The 17,127-nt window shown below is 37.4% G+C and overlaps 2 protein-coding genes across 4 annotated transcripts; one reads left to right on the top strand and one right to left on the bottom strand.

The window, feature by feature from the left end:
- The first annotated feature begins 6,776 nt into the window (after nucleotides 1-6,776).
- Nucleotides 6,777-11,978, top strand: ssb (small RNA binding exonuclease protection factor La). Of its 3 annotated transcripts, none has more exons than XM_053328836.1 (11): nucleotides 6,777-6,868; nucleotides 7,882-7,954; nucleotides 8,040-8,143; nucleotides 9,476-9,650; nucleotides 10,019-10,126; nucleotides 10,220-10,323; nucleotides 10,826-10,897; nucleotides 10,988-11,030; nucleotides 11,114-11,528; nucleotides 11,627-11,746; nucleotides 11,839-11,978. In XM_053328836.1, the coding sequence occupies exons 2-11, from the start codon at nucleotides 7,895-7,897 to the stop codon at nucleotides 11,877-11,879; spliced, it is 1,242 nt and encodes a 413-aa protein (XP_053184811.1). In that variant the 5' UTR covers nucleotides 6,777-6,868; nucleotides 7,882-7,894; the 3' UTR covers nucleotides 11,880-11,978. The 3 variants fall into 3 exon arrangements, with proteins under 3 accessions (XP_053184811.1, XP_053184812.1, XP_053184810.1); XM_053328837.1 differs by lacking the exon at nucleotides 11,839-11,978 and having other exon boundaries at nucleotides 11,114-11,254; nucleotides 11,342-11,528; nucleotides 11,627-11,809; XM_053328835.1 differs by lacking the exon at nucleotides 11,839-11,978 and having other exon boundaries at nucleotides 11,627-11,809.
- Nucleotides 11,889-15,757, bottom strand: mettl5 (methyltransferase 5, N6-adenosine). The gene is made up of 7 exons (XM_053328839.1): nucleotides 15,533-15,757; nucleotides 15,341-15,455; nucleotides 14,364-14,548; nucleotides 13,608-13,690; nucleotides 12,553-12,604; nucleotides 12,425-12,474; nucleotides 11,889-12,022 (listed from the first exon to the last, which is right to left on the bottom strand). Exons 1-7 carry the CDS (start codon nucleotides 15,630-15,632, stop codon nucleotides 11,981-11,983), a joined length of 627 nt encoding a protein of 208 aa, XP_053184814.1. The 5' UTR covers nucleotides 15,633-15,757; the 3' UTR covers nucleotides 11,889-11,980.
- Nucleotides 15,758-17,127: the final 1,370 nt, after the last annotated feature.

Raw genomic sequence — 17,127 nt, 5'->3', positions numbered from 1 at the left:
AATCTCTTAGAAATGTGGGAACATAGAGCCGTGGGAACATAGACACATGCTTTTAACCATCAGATTTATTAATATTACAAAACTGGTCTACAAGAGGGCACTGACAAGTTGAGTTTGACTAGTCTATACTATAACATCCTTCTCAGTAGGTAGCTGTTAGCTAGCAGCTGCTCTCAGATATTAAGCGGGGTGCTCTGGCAGCTGCAGCCTCATGTCACATACACACATTCTCTGTCTCTACTCGCTCAGCTACTTCTATGATTTGGTTTTTAAAATATACAGCTTGCAATACACTGCTGTTTTGTTTCTGTGTTAAATAAAATATAACAATATAAGGCCATCAACATAGCCTCAAACATTTAATTAAAGTGGACTTCGACTCTAATGATAATCACAATGCTGGTGTAACAGATATTTGCTGAGGCTCATGTGTCTACAACTATATAAAAGAGACTGAGAATACAACATGAATGAGATCTGTGATAGAAAGCATTAAAGTTACGTTAGACTTTATGGCAATAACTCAATATTTAAAAGCATTGCCTCACTACCTTTCTTTTTTCTTACCTCCTTGCTTTTACATTATAATGTTAACTTCAGTAATTCTAGGCATGTTTTTACAAATTGTTTTATTTTACAGTCCATCAAAACCCACTGATTCACAGATTAACCGTTAGCATAGCTAGTATCAACAACACACTCTTTGTTAAAGAGCAGGTTGCAGGTTAGAGCCCCCATTGAATCAATGTTTAGAGAAATAATTCATTAAGTAGTTTTTCTTTAAAATATATTTATAAATACACTACTGAGGCTTCTGGAGTCGTTTCTGTGAGAAAATTTAACTTCATCTGAAAAAGCTGGACTGGCAGTTACGTAACTGGAGGGAGAGAGGTCAATTTGAACAGTAGGAAAACAATGGATCCCAATACCAGTGCTGACGCTGAAGAGACTGTAAATGTATACAATTACACATATGATGGGCCACAGCTGTGTAATTATGAGCCTGCTATGTGCCCCAGAGAGCAGGGAGAGCCCAGGAGGAGAATAAATTGCCAGAGGAGAGAGCTTTAGTTGTTGTGTCAGGACAATCAGTGGGGAGCAGGGCAGTTTGTCTTGGTGAGAGACCGGTGTTAGCCTATAGATATATACACGTTAGCTAAGGACATGTAATACTGTGCTCACATAACAATATTGTACAGATTACCATCATGCATCAGGCAATAGCAAAACTAGTATTGGTCATCTAATACAGGCAGGAGTATTGATACTTACCAATAACAGAAACTAATGAGCTTGTTTAAGTCGTGTCTCATACCTGTTATATCCACACTACAAGGTATAGCGCTTTACTATTACCATGGGAGAGAGACAGAGAGAGAAACATTTTCCTGATGCACGTTTTGTTTGACAGGTGCTACTTGTGTGGGAAATGCGAGGACATGGCCACAGCTGAAGAGAGCATGTGCTGCAGAGAATAGTATGTTTAGGGCAGAAATAATTTATTACTCAAATTCTTTCACTTGTTCTGTTTTCCATACGAGAACCAAGATAATAAAACACATAGTAATGCTGAATGTTCAGCAGATTTTAAAACCTACAAGTCATAGCTTTTAAATCATTTGCTTGATTTTTTATATAAAGTTGACTTTACCAATTTGAAATAGAACAGTAAATGGTACAGCAAAGTACTTATACATACACTCAACCGTAATCTAATTCAATCCAATACAACAGCTCTGCTATAAATTCTACATTGATGAAGTTTATACATTTTTATTTTTTGTTAACATTGTCAAGAAGGTGTTAATTCTACTTTGCTTATTACTGAGGTTATTGTGGGTGATGGTGGTGTATTAGGGTTCATTATATTGAAAGGTGTTTCTAATATTTTGTCCACTCTAATGGATCTACGACAATTGAACATTTGAATATTGAAAATATCTGAATAATTTTGTTTCTCAAGTACAAGTTGCCTATATTTAAGTCATGACTACCTGTGTCACACTTTTTGATGCATAAGACCAATATTGATATTTTGACCCTATCCCCAGGCAATACCGCTACACTGCAAAATGTCCAGCCCCGCCCATAATATACATCTATAAATTCTCCCAAGTTGCTCCATCCCTTCCCATCTTCCCTGCTGGCTAAAACATAGGAGAGAAGACACACCTGTTGTCCTCCCGGGTCAAAAACGTAAAAACCATTGCAACCCAATTCATATGAGATCTTATCTATAAATCCTGAGAAGACCAAATTCGAGCAAAAATGACAATTTTACTGCCATTTTAACATCATATTCCACCATGTAATAATTCATACGTTTTCCCCCTCCATATTACTTTTATTGACTGTTGTTTCTATCTGTCTGTTTTTTGTGCTTGTGTTTGTTGTCGTTGCTGTATATTTTTTAATTTTTTAACTGTGTTTTAATCTCATAGCCCACCTCCCCTTCACTCAAGTGGCCCTCGTCGTTTGCCAGACCGCCATTTTAAATAAGAATTTGTTCTTATATAAATCTGAAATAAAATAAAAAATAAAAATGTTATTAGTTTCTACAACAGATTAACCCACCATTTCGAGAAGATATAGCATATTGATAAATCACTATTTGTTTTATATTGAAAACATATACACATTTTAAATAGCTTATTGTGGAGTGAGGTAATTGAAGAGACGAGAGACAGATGCGTCGAGTCAACCAAAACAACTGCACTCTAACTGAAACTCTAACAGTCAACCAACTGTCAACTGGAACTAACTGTTCATTAACTGTTAACTGTAACCTCTCACAGTATCTATTGTGGGTCACTACTTTATAAATGCACATAAATACGTTTAGTCAGACATAACAGGTTATCTCAATGTTTTTACATACTTTAATCAGTCAAACACTATGTTATTCCTTCACATTTCACATTAAAAGGTTCAGGGAAAAAAGGCGCGTTTATAGCCGGTGTTTCAGTTTAACTGATGACGGTGTTAACGGATGACTTTCTCACATTTCAAGATACGTTACGAGAGGTTAATACGTCTTCTGAACGCAGTTGAACTTACATAAATGGTTAGATACTTAGATATTAAAGACAGATCAAAAATTATCAAACTATAAAGTCCTTTTTAGGAGAACGCCTGCGTGAAAGTCAGAAGACCAGTTAATACTGTCACCAGTTAAACGTAAACACTGGCTAGCAAAGCAACTAACTGACAGCCTGTTGGCTGGTAAACTAGTTAACTGGCTAGCTAGCAAATTAGCCTGGTGAACTCAATAAACATGACCATATGCCTGTGGGCATTATGAACTTGTTTCATTAATTCATTAATATAATTCAGACAAAACAGATAAGCTGTATCTGTGCTTCCATGATGACGGCTAAATGGCTAGCTACGTTGTTAGCCAAACCAACAAACTAGCCTCAACAATATAAAGATACTACTTTAATAGGTAACGCAACACAGACAATGTAAATTATATATGCAGTGTGCACAAACCTTTTATTATTTATTTGTGCACGATACATTTGCCAATATGCCAGATGTCGAAGAAATGGCTTACTCCTTTTGGACACAACTCCTTTCCCTACACCTGAACATGGTTGACCATGCGTTTCCAATTGGCCTCCATCACATCTGGATCTCCATCAGGAGTGGAAGTGGCAGTCCAGTAAAGGTGGTTTGTGAGAGCTGGCCTCCACAGCTTCAGATCTTCACACTCCCTCTCCTTTGAAGCAGCATCCAAAGCTTTCCCTACACCTGTTTCACAACAGAAACACAAAATGTAAAAAAAAGAAAGAAATGTAATTATAGACAACTCAAACGCAACTACCTTCATCAAGATATATTTGCCAATATGCCAGATGTCGAAGAAATGGCTTGTTCCTTTTGGACACAACTCCTCCCGCACCCACCTGGCAACCTAAAACAGGGTTAGGGTTAGATTTTTGTGTGTACTTGTTTGTACACGTCTGTTCTTGCGTGTCTTTACCTGCTGATTTCTGTCTGTGATGAGGGCTTACACTTGCATATGTTGCTTGTTAAGAAACCGTATACTGCACTTTTGACCCTCTACCTCACACCAGCTGCTACTTGGGACCTCTGAGCTCTGTATAAAATATTTAGTGATGTTACTGTGTTACATTACACAAGTGACATTTAAGCACAAAAACTGATATATTAAACTATATTATATCATACTGTTTTGACCGGCCTTCTATATTAATGATATAAGCTGAGGTGTGCTACCTGCAGTCACCAGACAGGATCAGTCCGCCCCCCATCTAATTCAGATGCCTGCCTGCCTGCATGATCGTTGGAATTGTGCAAAGACGCTGATGGCGGAAGAAGGTGCTGGCGCTGATGCTCTGAAGCCCAAACAGCTTCAGCATTCGTGCCCTCATGTCTTGAAAAACGTTTTAAATCCTCCATTAACTTTTCAAATGGCAATTTTTAGACAAGATTATATATACATTTTGTAAAAAGTTTAACCTGCAATATGCTCTTTAATGGCTGTGCCAATCATAGACATATATACGTATATATGTCTATGATGCCAATACCAGAAGCAGTTTCTTTTAGGGATGAAGCACAGAGGGACCTGGCACCTCATACAATACACAGGTGTCTTCACCCTTTTGATGCCAGCATCCTGTGGTGGAGGTGATGCTGGGGCTTTGGCAAACTCAAGCATCTCCGCAGCAAGCTTATTCCTGAAGTGCTTCGGGGTGACGGGCTTTTTCATGGTGGAATCCTTCTTTTTGTACAGTTCCTAATGGAGAAGGAAACTGTTGACCACAGCAATGTCCTTAAAATGATAGAAGGTCTTGTACCATTTCATAGTTTTGTGGTGCACACTGTACTAGCCAATCAAGGCATTAGAAAGATCCACACCACCCAAGTTGTGATTGTAGCCTAGTATGGGATCAGGAATGAGCACGTTCTTGTTTAGCCACACACCAGCCTCTTTCACTCTCCTCTTCACGGTCTTCTTGCTGAATGCTCTGTGGACAGTGGAGCAAACGGTCACTTCACTTGTGTCCATCCATTTCACGAAAAACACTGTATAGCTCCCTTTTTTGCGCTTTTAGGCAGGTCGTTGTGTTTGGTCTTTGGAAAGCCAATTCGTTTTTTTTCTGAATGTCCCACATGCATCAATGTTTCGTCTGGACAGTTCCTCAAAGAGGGCAGGGCTGCAGTAGAAATTGTCCACAAACAGTGTGTAGAGGGAATGACATAAAGTCCATGACTGACATGTAGCTCAGACCCTGTCCTGGAATGTGCGCACTCTTCACTTTGTAGACAAAGAAATTCCATGTATTAGCTGTTGAGGAGTAATAACTCATTCGCCATGGCACTTTCTCTGTGGCGCAAAACTATCTTCACTAATTTCACATAAGCAGACAGGGACATTGCATCTGCAGAATATGAATTGGTGATTTTTCACTGTACTAAACATTACCGAATAAATTCCACACCAAATAAATAAGTAATTAATAATGTAAAGATTACTCTCTCTTCCATTGGTGCGTCTTGAACGAGGCAATCTGCACCCTCACCATCAAACTCAGGTTCAGTATAAATCAGGTCATCATTGTCTGATTTGGAGTCAGTGGGGATTTCGGCAGTACCACTGTCCTCAGTCAGAAGCTTCAGTATTTCTGACAAGGTGAAAAATTGTTTTTTCTGATCTGGCATGGTTTTGTCAAAAATTGTTTTTGAAGTTAAAAAAAGTAGCTCTCGTAGCTATTAATCTGTTCTGCTCTACGCTCCACTCTACTCTGCGCAGTGCTGCGCCCCGCTGCATAGTGATATCAGCCAACTTTTTCGTGACGCATTGTGAATATAGACAGTTCAACCTAACCCCTACTACACAGACAACGTTCAAGAGCAACATCTGTCCCCTGCAACAGTGGTTCAGGGTTAAGTGATATCATCTTGCTTTGTGTTAGTGGACTGATTGAGGTTTTCGTTTCTTTGTGCAGCAGTGCCCGCATCTGCACCTGAAGAAATCATTCGCCAAGTAAAGAAGCAGTGTGTGAATCCAGTGCGGACAGTGGAAATTGAGCCCTTTGTATCACAGACAGTCCTCATGCAGCTGCCTTACTCCAAGACAGACTACATCCATGAACAACATCTGTCCCCTGCAACAGTGGTTCAAGCTTGACTCTCCAATAGTCAAACCACATTTTTAGCAGAATGGACATAAGGAGATAGCTCTGTTGTAGTAAAATAAAACTACATGTGAAAAAAATTGTCAAGTGGAGCAATTTTGTCAAACACAGGCACAGCGTCAAAAGACTAAAGAAGCATTAAAGTCTGAGTGTGTGTAGTCTTTGGGGTTACAAGTGAGGTACACGTGGACCTCAAAGGTGTCTTAAAATTAGAAAACAATACGACTGATTGAATCTGAGTGAGTTTACAACAATTGTGATGTAGAGTGTAACAGTTGAAGGCATTTCAATTGAGGCAATGTTACTGAATGAAATATAGTTAAAAATTAATGTGATATATTTTTTCCATTTGATGGAATGCCCTATTGTTATTTATTTATTTATTTATTCATTCATTTATTTATATGTGGGGAATTTTACACATACAATGCAGTAGAAATCAATTCTGCGCATACGACCCCCCTCAAAAAACCCTAGCTCTTGGTGCTTTGGGTTTAGCGGTCCTGGTGTTTATGTACAGTTCCGACTGCAGTCCAGTAGGCGGCGGTAATGAACCTTTGAGCTAGTTTACAAACCTTCATTAAAACTGCAGACGAAGACGAAGCAGTAGCACTCTTCATCCACGCAGTTCCACAACGTGCAGACGAAACTCTGAAGGCTTTGAACGGTTAAAACTGCTGCTGGCAGTAATTCAGGGTATCGTAAGTACACGTTTTAAAGTCGATATAAATCGTTCTCATGTGGTGTCTCATATATTCACCAGGACATGTTTATATAGGGTAATAAAACAACACAGACGATATCTTATTTAGTTTGTTTGAACGGCATGCTGCTGGTGTCTGAATGACGCCACGCAGATTTTAAGTGACTAATACAACAAATAAAGTAATGTATAGCTCACTAAATGTCACCCTGAGTAAGTACTGTACTGTTGACGTGACTTGACACAAAAAGCAGGGTGACTTGCTGTTTTTAGTGAGCAGCGTGGCCGGTTGCTAGCAGGTTAGCTCGTATGCTAGCTGCAGCATGACATCAGATGCATGAAACCTGCCCATACACCGATGGGCTGCTTTTCATGGTTTATGTACTCTAATGTATCTTTATAGAGTTTTGTTGCTGACCCTAGCCATTCAAGGTGCGAGGATGATCATTATTGTACATGCTTGTTAATTGATTCACCACAGCTGTCGTTAAACAAGATAAGGTTTTAAAAACTATTTTTCTTATTGCTGAAGGCGGTGGTTCATTCAAATTTCAGCACATAAGAAAATACCCTTCTTGGCATCTGGCCTTGTAGATATTTTACTCTTTAAAGTGCAGGTATTTTGAAATGTATACAGGTCAGCCCTCTCTCCTAACCTATTGAGGTTAATTTAGCTGCTGTGCTCCAGTCTTGGGGGAAACATGTAATCTGCAGAAATGATAAAATGAAGTTAACAGGTCTGGATGGCTGCCAGGGCTTAAACACATCTTGAAGATGAATAATTGTTAGAGTAAACGACAGTGGATAATGTAATGTTTACCACATGTAGATTGTGGAAAATACTCAAATTTCTAGTCTTCACGTTTTAAAAACCATGAACCTAGAAGTTTGGAATCTTTGCTTAAGACATATTTATTGACTAATAAGCCAATGTTTTAATTTATGTAAATGTAGGTCATATCAATACAAATGTAATTTTTTAAATCTTTTTTTCCTCAATTGCCTAACCAGACACAGAAGAGTCATGGCAGAAAATCAAGAAGAGATGTCTCCAATTGAGATGAAAGTGGCACGACAATTAGAGGTAATTCAGATGTTTGAATTTTTATTTATATTTGCAACATTCAGTTGTTTTCAACACCAACAGTATTTCTCCTTCGTGCCTCCAGTACTACTTTGGGGACCACAACCTTCCAAGAGACAAGTTTCTCAAAGAACAACTGCAGCTTGATGATGGTTGGGTGCCTTTGGAGACTATGCTTAAATTCAACAGGTATGTTACACTTCACTCTTGCACAGTGTATTCAACTGCTGTTAAACAAGAACTACTCATATTTTTATCCATATTTGCTTTGACTTATTAATTCATTGGTACCTGTCCTCTGCATTAAACTTACACTGTTTAGTCAACTTTTAAAACTACAGTGATCTGGGGGGAAATGTTATGATGGCATAACAAAATCTGGTGACATTTCCTTTAACATATATTTTTTAAATGTGTGTATTTGTTCAAATTTCACAATAGTTATAGGTTATTTTTATATGTTTTTCTATAAATGAAAATCAAATAAAGAGTTGAATTATTAAAAAAAAATAGTTATAGGTTATTTCCAATAAATATCCCTCCCAATCCCCTTGCAACCTTCTACAAACAGAAGATAGGATGATAGTTCTTAACAAAACAGGTTTAGGTTGATCTGTTTACCTGCAGTCACACTGCTGTCACTGTATTGTTTAAGTGGTTCTCTGCTGTTCTCACCACGCCTTCAGTGTTTGAGAACAGGACATTACATTAATGAAAGTGATGCCATTTTGAAAAGTGTATTTATGTTGGTTACATTTTTTGTGTGTGTCAAATGTAGTGGTTGACAAAATGTGTCATGGGTGGCATTTTTAAGAGTTGTTGCCTGCTTTTACATCACTGATCGTTGTGTCACCAGCACTGCATGACTGAAACAGATACTGGATCTTAGTAATAATCAATATCAGTGTTGGTCAAAAATCAATTATAAAAGCAAAGTCCACCAAAGTGTGAGAGCAGTGAAGTGGGAACTAGATTAATTCAAGTGCTGGGAGGAGAAGGAAAGGAGGGATTATTTGACTGATCAAGAAAAAACAATTACAAATGAGTTGTGGACCCATTGTAGGATTCATGACGAGATTAGTACTTGTCCTCACCCTGTCCCACACTTTTTTAGCTGTATTGACTAGGTATTGCAGGGCCATTAGACCCTCCTCTTGACAACTCAGCAAAATCAGAGTGGACAAAGTGTGCCTATTTGAAATCTGTGGCAGACAGAAGTCACTGTGAATCAGCACTCTGTTTCCTCATCGAGCTTAATTGCTGGAAAGAGCCGTGCAGCAGTATTTCAGCTGCTTGTGATTTAAGATTGTTTTTATTTAACCCTTTAGAATTAATTTATCCTGCAGATATCAAGCAAATTCTAGCCACATGTGATTGTAGATAACATGCATATGTCCCTACTTTTATGGTGTCACTGCAGTGAGATGAAGAATCAACATTCATGTAGATCATGATTTACACATGCTCTTACAGCAGGACTATGCTTACATTTTTTTTTGTCGACTTTTATTCTGTTCCCAGACTAAAGTCTTTAACTACAGACATCGCCATCATTGTTGCGGCTCTCCAGAAATCAAAGACCAGCCTCTTGGAAATCAGCGAAGACAAGACTAAAATCAGGAGGTCTCTAAACAAACCTTTACCAGAACTGAACGATGATTACAAAGATGCCCTGAAACACAAATCTGTGTACATTGTAAGTTTTTAAATTGCATACACACCAATTTATAAATTTGATTCTCAATTAAAAATTTGTCCTTAACATTGTCACTAATGTTTAAGTTATATCAAACTATACAAAAGCTTTATTTTATTCCCCCTTCAGTTTTTTCCCCAAGCATGCATCTACATGTCATTTCACTTTAAAACAGCTCTAAATTTACAGACATTTACTGAAAATAGTCCATTCTTGGATTTCATTTCCTTCATAACTCATATTATACATACTGTAATTTCACTCTGCTCTACTGCTGTTAATTTTCAAAAGACTAATATTTGCAAACTTCACATCTTGATGTCTGCTCCTTGTCCTGTGTCAATTATTTGATGTCTTTTCTCATCTAGAAAGGTTTCCCTCTGGAAACTTCCCTTGATGAGATTCAGGAGTGGTTGAATGAGAAAGGCACAATTGAAAACATTCAGATGAGGAGAAATCTGCAAAGGCAGTTCAAGGTAAATTTAGTGTATTTGGAAATAATTCCAATTTGTAGGATTTTTTTGTGAATTTGGGGAGATTCACGGTTTCTCAAATGTCTTTCTTTACAGGGATCAGTGTTTGTCTGTTTTGACACAGAAGAATCATCCAAGCAGTTCCTACAACGGACAGACATAAAATCGTTCAAGGACAATGAAATGCTGGTCTTATCAAGGTGTGTTGGACTCTTAAAAAATGTTATTTACAGTAGATAAATGGTGTTTTATATAATATAACAGATTCAGGGTGGAAAATAAATGTACCATGTGCAAAGTCTCTCTCTTCCAGATTCAGCCTTTAAGTCAGATCAAGCTATTTCCACTCCATTTGTTGACTTCTTTATTAACTTGTCAGGATGCTTCCTCTCAAGGACAAAGTGTTTTTTGGTCATTTTTTAGGAGAAAGATGGTGTTTTCTAATAGTATGACCATACAAATCAACCACAGAGGTCTGTGTTTTCTTGCACAGGATTTTTAAAAAATGATTAGGTTTTATTTTTTAGATATTCAGAAAACAGATGAACCGTTAGAAATCACCATATTATTCCAAGTTCAGGTTTACCTAAAGCAAGTGAAACTTTTTTTCTATTATTATCACCACATGTAATTTGTCCGGGGTATCCAAACTTGTAAATATAAGTGTATGATTTAATCACGTTATTGCTGCTCTACTTTCAGGGAAGACTACCATGCAAAGAAATCAGAAGAAAGAAAACAGTTCAAAGCAGAGACGAAAGCAAAAGCTAGACAGTGAGTACAAAAACAGCACCTTTTTATTAAAAAGAAGTACTATACTTTTTTTTTTTTAAATTACTGACCCTCTCAAAAATCGTCATTCAGGGACAAAGAACAACAGCAGAAACATGCAGAAGACAAAGAAATGGTAAGATCCTCAAATTGTTACAAGCTCAAAAACTCTTTCATACAGGATATGACCACACTAATAATGATTCATATGTGTTGCAGGGTCTGCTTCTGGATGAACAGACAGGTTGCTTGTTGAAGTTCTCAGGAGAGCTTGAAGATGTTTCTAGAGAAGACTTTCATGAATTGTTCTCTGGGCACGGAAAGATCAAATGGGTAGACTTCACAAGAGGGGCCAAAGAGGTAACTGAACTGTCTCCCACTGAAGTATCCTACTCGCAGATGAAGAGGCATCATATGGTTAAACAGATGTTTTTATTCCCAAAAAAGGGCACCCTCCTTTTTGACGGAAATGCAAAAGAGGCATTCGATAAAGCCAAAGAGGCCAACGGAGGGGAACTGAAGATGAAGGACAAGAGTGTTACATGGCAGGTGCTCGAGGGAGATGAGGAGAAAGAGATGCTGAAAAAGATCATTGAAGCTCAACAGGAGTCTTACAACCGATCCAAAGGCAGAGGTAAATGCTATTTTGAAACTATCTGCTGATCTAAAGTTACTTTAAAAAAAAAACAGTTTTACATCATTGTTTTATTTACATTTTGTTTGTCTTAAAAGGGAGAGGAAGATCAGGCGGCAGAGGAAGAGGAGGCAGAAGGGGAAGGGGTGGCAGAGATCAAGGCAGAACTCATTACCAAGGCAAAAAGACGAAATTCGATAGTGATGATGAAGACGATGGTAAGTTCAACACCTTTCTGAGCTTCAGTATTTGCTTGGACAGCAAAATATTTTGTTGATAATCATGTCCTATCTTTTTGCTTTTCCTCCAGCTCCTGCAGCAAAGGTTGCCAAAACTGAAAATGGATCTTAGTAACAAGATGTTACACCCAGATTTTTTCTTTTCTTTTGTGAAAACATTTATTATAAACGGTGAAAATGCAGAGGCAACTTAAATCCATTCCAGTGAAAGCTTCAGGCTTTGGAGAACCGTAGGAAGTCCACCTGGATGTCAACCTAGAGAACAATTTGCAAAGCTTGGCATCAGTTTTCAGCCTTTTTAAGTCCTTGTATTTCGTGCCTCTCATGTGTTCCTGTGTTTTTCTTCGAGTTGTTTTGATTTTATCATATATAACATTTAATCAAATCTGTTGTTTGACAGTAATTTAATTTGACCAGAGCATTTTAGTTGGTTTTGTAAGACTTGTGTGACATCTAGAGTCTGTGTGCCATTGTTAATTTTTTTCCGTATAGATTTCCTACATTTAGTGAGAACATCGCTTTGCTATTTTTTTAAGTTTGCATATGTGAATAGCAAATAAAACATTTGTAAAAATCATTCATCAATTTCAATGTGTTTTGTTAATTACAGCATGAGATATCTGCCTCAGAGTGGTGGGATACAGTATATAAGCTTACCGATTTCTTCTTGTGGAACTTGTAAGATGCTGGCAGGTCATATCTTAGTTCTGTAAAATAAAATAAAAAGTGATCACTTTGTATATTTTAATTTTGGAGAATAAGGAGATATTACTATATTTTCTTACCTGCTATTACTTCCATCTTTACTCCCCAGTCTTTAGCCTTCTTTTGTATGTGCTGTAATTAGAGAAAGAATTAAATGTCATAGAATTAAAGCATTACACAATCAAAGGAAAACTGGTCAGATTTCTGTTCTACTATCAGAAGTGTAGACTGGATTCAAAGCAATAAGACAAGTGTGTAAAATGTAGTGACATCTAGTGGTGATTTTGCAGATTGCAACCAAATGATTTACCCCTCCTTTCACCCTCCCCTTCCAAGCATGTAGGCTAAAAACGTGAAAGGCTTTCTCTATAGTCTGTGTTTGATTTGTCTTTTCTGGGCTACTGTAGAAACATGGTGGGCTCCACAGAGGGTGACCCACTCTCTATGCAGGTATAAATGGCTCATTCTAAGGTAACAAATGTACGACTTATTTTTAGGTGATTACACACTAATTAAAACATGCTAATGATGGGTTTAAAATATGTGCTTTTTATGTTTTATGAGAAAGGAAGTCCATCCACATTTTTGTTACACCTCAAGGACCCACTTTGTGACATTGGAAAAAAAAAGTTTGGGATCTGACTACTGCGAGACTTGAAAGCAAAAAATTACATAGTCTCATCCATGTCAAATTAAATTATTGTCTTTACAAGTAGCTAATAAAGCTTTGAACAGAGAATGGTCATTGTAGTGGTCTGCATTCACAGACCTTAAAACCAAACATCAGTTTGCTTATGAAGACTTTGACTTGTCTTAATTCCACAGTGCTGTAAATATCAGTATTTACAGCCTTCAAAGCTCTCAATGATCAGGCTCTTTTAGATTTGGTCCGGGGGGCAGACACCCTCCCTACATTTAAGAGTAGGCTTAAAACTTTCCTTTTTGATAAAGCTTATAGTTAGGGCTCTTAGCTTATGCTGCCATAGGCTTAGACTGCCGGGGGACTCCCATGATGCACTGTGCTCCCCTCTCTCTCTCTCTAGAACCTGCTCTATGTGTAAAGTGCCTTGAGATAACTCTGTTGTGATTTGGCACTATACAAATAAAGATTGATTGATATATATACTTAACTTACCTCTCGCGTTGATGTTTTATGAAGTGAATAAACTGCTGTCTTTGCCATTGTTAAGGCGGCTCTTAGGAACTTCATGTCCATGCCTTGTACAAAACAATAAGTGTAAAAGTAAACTACATGTAAAACAACAGGGCTAAGCTTCACAGTTAAAGGGTTAATCCACTGAACATACACATGAAGATCAGTTTGCTAACATCAATATATGACTTCTTTTTAATTCTGCGTAAAACACTGTTCATGGAAACATCCAAATTATAATTACTGGGAAACTTCAATTTTCCTGAAAGATCCGACTATCCAACTTGGCTCTTAGCACATGGAAAAGTAAACAAATATAAATGGCTCGCATCAGCCAAAGTCCATCATTTGAAGCAAATTCACCTAAATTCAAGGGTGTAGAGTGACACGCACAGTATTTCCAAACCTTAACCAACCAGCTCTGCCATCTGAGCATAGGAGGGATGTAATATGCAATTGAAAGCTCTGGAAAAAGTTGATAAGTGGAGATTAAGACGTTTTTGATTTTTTTTAAAAACACTGTAGCCTTCTTTATAGAGATTTGAACATTTACCATTTACCAGTCAGATAAGTCGACTGAATGATGCTATTAAGTTGTATTATGGGAAATGTAAGCTCCTCTGCTTTAGCTCTTGACACAATACTGACACTGCTGCATCGATTTTACCTTTATTACATCAGTCTTTAGGAAGTCCCTCAGCTCTATGGAAACACCAAACTAAATCACTGTGTGCTCACCTTGGTTGTGTTTTGTACCAAATGGTGGATTCATGATTACTGTGTCAAACTTCTTGGCATAAGCCTCTGTCTCCAGAGCACACATGTCACACTGGACCAGATCAATGTTAGAAATCTCAAATTCCTCTGCGTTTCTTCTGAATATGTCCAGTGCGTCATCATCAATGTCAAAGCCAACACACAGACTGAAGAAGAGAGAAGGTACAGATTAATGGAACATACTAAGTCCGTCTTAAAACAACAGTCAGGAGCACAAATGAATATTGACACAGGCTTTTCTTGCTGTAATTATTCCTCCTGTTCATACTGGCTGTTGTTAGCCTGGCTAACACTAGACCGCGTTTCAATCTCAAATGAGATTGAGGTAGGGTCTGCTGGACGTAAACAGAGGTCGTCATCGCCTTGAGCCCGCCTCCCCGTTCGGTGATTGGTTCCCTATCTCAGGCGAAAATGTTGTCTTGGTGGCCATGCTAACTTTCTGAGCGAAGTAGAATCTCGTTGGAATGAGAGCATGGGTATACCCAGGCTAGGCTGTTGTAGGAGCCCTATATAATGGACTAACAATGTAAGTGATGGACAAAATTTACAGTCCACCCGTGTAAACATGTTTCATGTTCATCTGAAGCTAATATAAAGCTTCAATCATTCAAATTAGACAAATCAAGTCAGTATCTTTTAACATTACAGTCTTTTTAGTGCCAAAGTCCCTCTTTCTGTTACAATACTTTAACCACAGATCAAAAGGGAAACACAAACAGGGAATTTGATGCTAAAAAAACTGTACATGTGGCAGATATCCACTTGATATGACTAACTCAAACTGCTAAAGCTTCAGACAAACTTTTAAATGCATTTTAGGAGCAGGGGGTAATGATTACAGCGAGGAAAACCGGACTGTTGTTGACAGACTTGAAAAGACTGTAAACCTGCCCTTTAACATGAAAACACCGTTCATGAGGATGGTTGGATGCTCTCACCCTGCATCAAGCATCGCCGCCCCGATGCTGAGGACCCCACAGCCGCATCCCAGATCCGCCACTAATTTACCCTCAATGTCATCAAACGTGTTGTGTATGGTGTACAACATGCAGGCTGCGGAAACATCAACAAGTTAACTAGAAGAAAATGTGCGCTGTTAGCAAACAAGAGCTCAAATGTTGTCACCTCACCAGCAATATGAGGACTAGTTGGATACTGCTCCAGAAGGATTTTTGGCTCTTCAAAAGCGTCCACCTGCTGAAGACAGCTCTCCAACTCTTTTAGCTTCATGTCTGAAACACAGGTGGCCCTGAAACTGCGTTACGGCTGATTTATTTATTTATTTAAGCGGTTATATTCATCTTAAATCGTTGTGAGTTGTTTTCAGCATGGTTAAAGACGACTTCCGCCAGCGTATGTACGTCAACCAAATAAATCCGACGTGACACGTTGCGCCATGAGAGTAGTTCCTCCCTTATAAAACATTTGTATTCGATTTATAAACTTTATATGTTTTTTATTTTCCAGATTATCAATTTTTGTCCATCAAATAATGAAAAACATATCATCACCTTGAAAATAATAAACTTGCATGTTAATATAGCATAGTGTATAATAAGATATGTTTGCTTTGTCTCTTTTTTAATGCTCTACTAACAAAGCAAATCAACCAAACACATAAAAAAGCCCCACGTTTCTAAGCAAAAGAAAAGAAAAAAATACAATAAAACTGTTGAAGACAGAAATATAAAAATTGTAATGTATTGTAAATGATGCAACATAAATATTACAATACTTAAAGATAAAAAATATATAAATTCACATGAATTGGCCTTCAATTTAAAATAAAAGTTAGTACATACATCTATTAATTTGTAAAACTATCCACATTTCAGCAGTTCTTTTGTAGATTTTAAGTTCATACACTTCAGGGATTTGCAGTAATGTTGAAACTCATTATTAAAAGCACTGGTGCTTTCACAGATAGTCCCTTATGTCTACTATCAACTGACAGTCTGAGGCTGTCAGTTGCCTAGAAACAAGCAAAACAAAACACAGTTTAGTCTTTTGTGTTTGTGTATTAATCGACCTGTTTAAACAAACTCAACTCATATTGAATTACTTTAAGTGTAATTGGATGTAAGTGTAGATTTATTTTTTTTTATTTTTTACAGCTTAATGGAAGCAAGTACACAACAGGCTTACAGCAGCTTTTGTATATAACTTACACAACTCCAAATTTACCAGAATGATTAAAGGTTGTAATAAAAATGAAAAAAAAGAAATAGTTAAAAAATATTTCAAAGCACAGTGGTTATATGTCTATAATAATATGTCTATATATCAGCATTTTTGATAATATATTCAGATATAGTAGATAATAGATACAGTATTCTTTTGATATGGACAAGTCAGTTCAGAAAATTATGACTTGTGTATAGATTTCGTCAGATTAGGAAGCAAATTCATTAAACAGAAGTGCGAGCAGAGATTTCTGTCATATTCAGTGAATCTAAACAATACATTTTTCCAAAGTATTAACAAGTGAGGGGAGATATGATCATCTGTAAAAAAAAAACAAAAAAACACAGTTGTTTGGTATGAGGGCAATATCAAAATAAAAGTAACCAGCTTTGCTCTTAGCTCCCCACAAAAGGTGTAACTTAAATCAATGTCTTTCTTGAGTGTCTACAAATAATAAGTTGGCTAAAACTAAAGCATTTTAAAGGATATTACTTTGACATTGTTAATCAAAAAGCTTATAACAGCCAAACTCTTTCCCAAC

This window comes from Scomber japonicus, chromosome 11, assembly GCF_027409825.1.
Source record: "Scomber japonicus isolate fScoJap1 chromosome 11, fScoJap1.pri, whole genome shotgun sequence".
NCBI lineage: Eukaryota > Metazoa > Chordata > Actinopteri > Scombriformes > Scombridae > Scomber > Scomber japonicus.
Note: the sequence above shows the minus strand (reverse complement) of the source record. Positions and strands in the feature narration are given on the sequence as shown.

Bases quoted from the DNA above. Each gene is read 5' to 3' on its own strand.
- ssb (XM_053328835.1), top strand. From the start codon at position 7,895: ATGGCAGAAAATCAAGAAGAGATGTCTCCAATTGAGATGAAAGTGGCA. The intron at 7,955-8,039 runs GTAATTCAGATG...TCGTGCCTCCAG, and splicing joins AAGTGGCACGACAATTAGAG to TACTACTTTGGGGACCACAA. The intron at 10,127-10,219 runs GTAAATTTAGTG...CTTTCTTTACAG, and splicing joins ATCTGCAAAGGCAGTTCAAG to GGATCAGTGTTTGTCTGTTT.
- mettl5 (XM_053328839.1), bottom strand. From the start codon at position 15,632: ATGAAGCTAAAAGAGTTGGAGAGCTGTCTTCAGCAGGTGGACGCTTTT. The intron at 14,549-15,340 runs GTGAGAGCATCC...TCTCTTCTTCAG, and splicing joins GCGGCGATGCTTGATGCAGG to TCTGTGTGTTGGCTTTGACA. The intron at 12,023-12,424 runs GTAAGCTTATAT...ATTGTTCTCTAG, and splicing joins AGTTCCACAAGAAGAAATCG to GTTGACATCCAGGTGGACTT.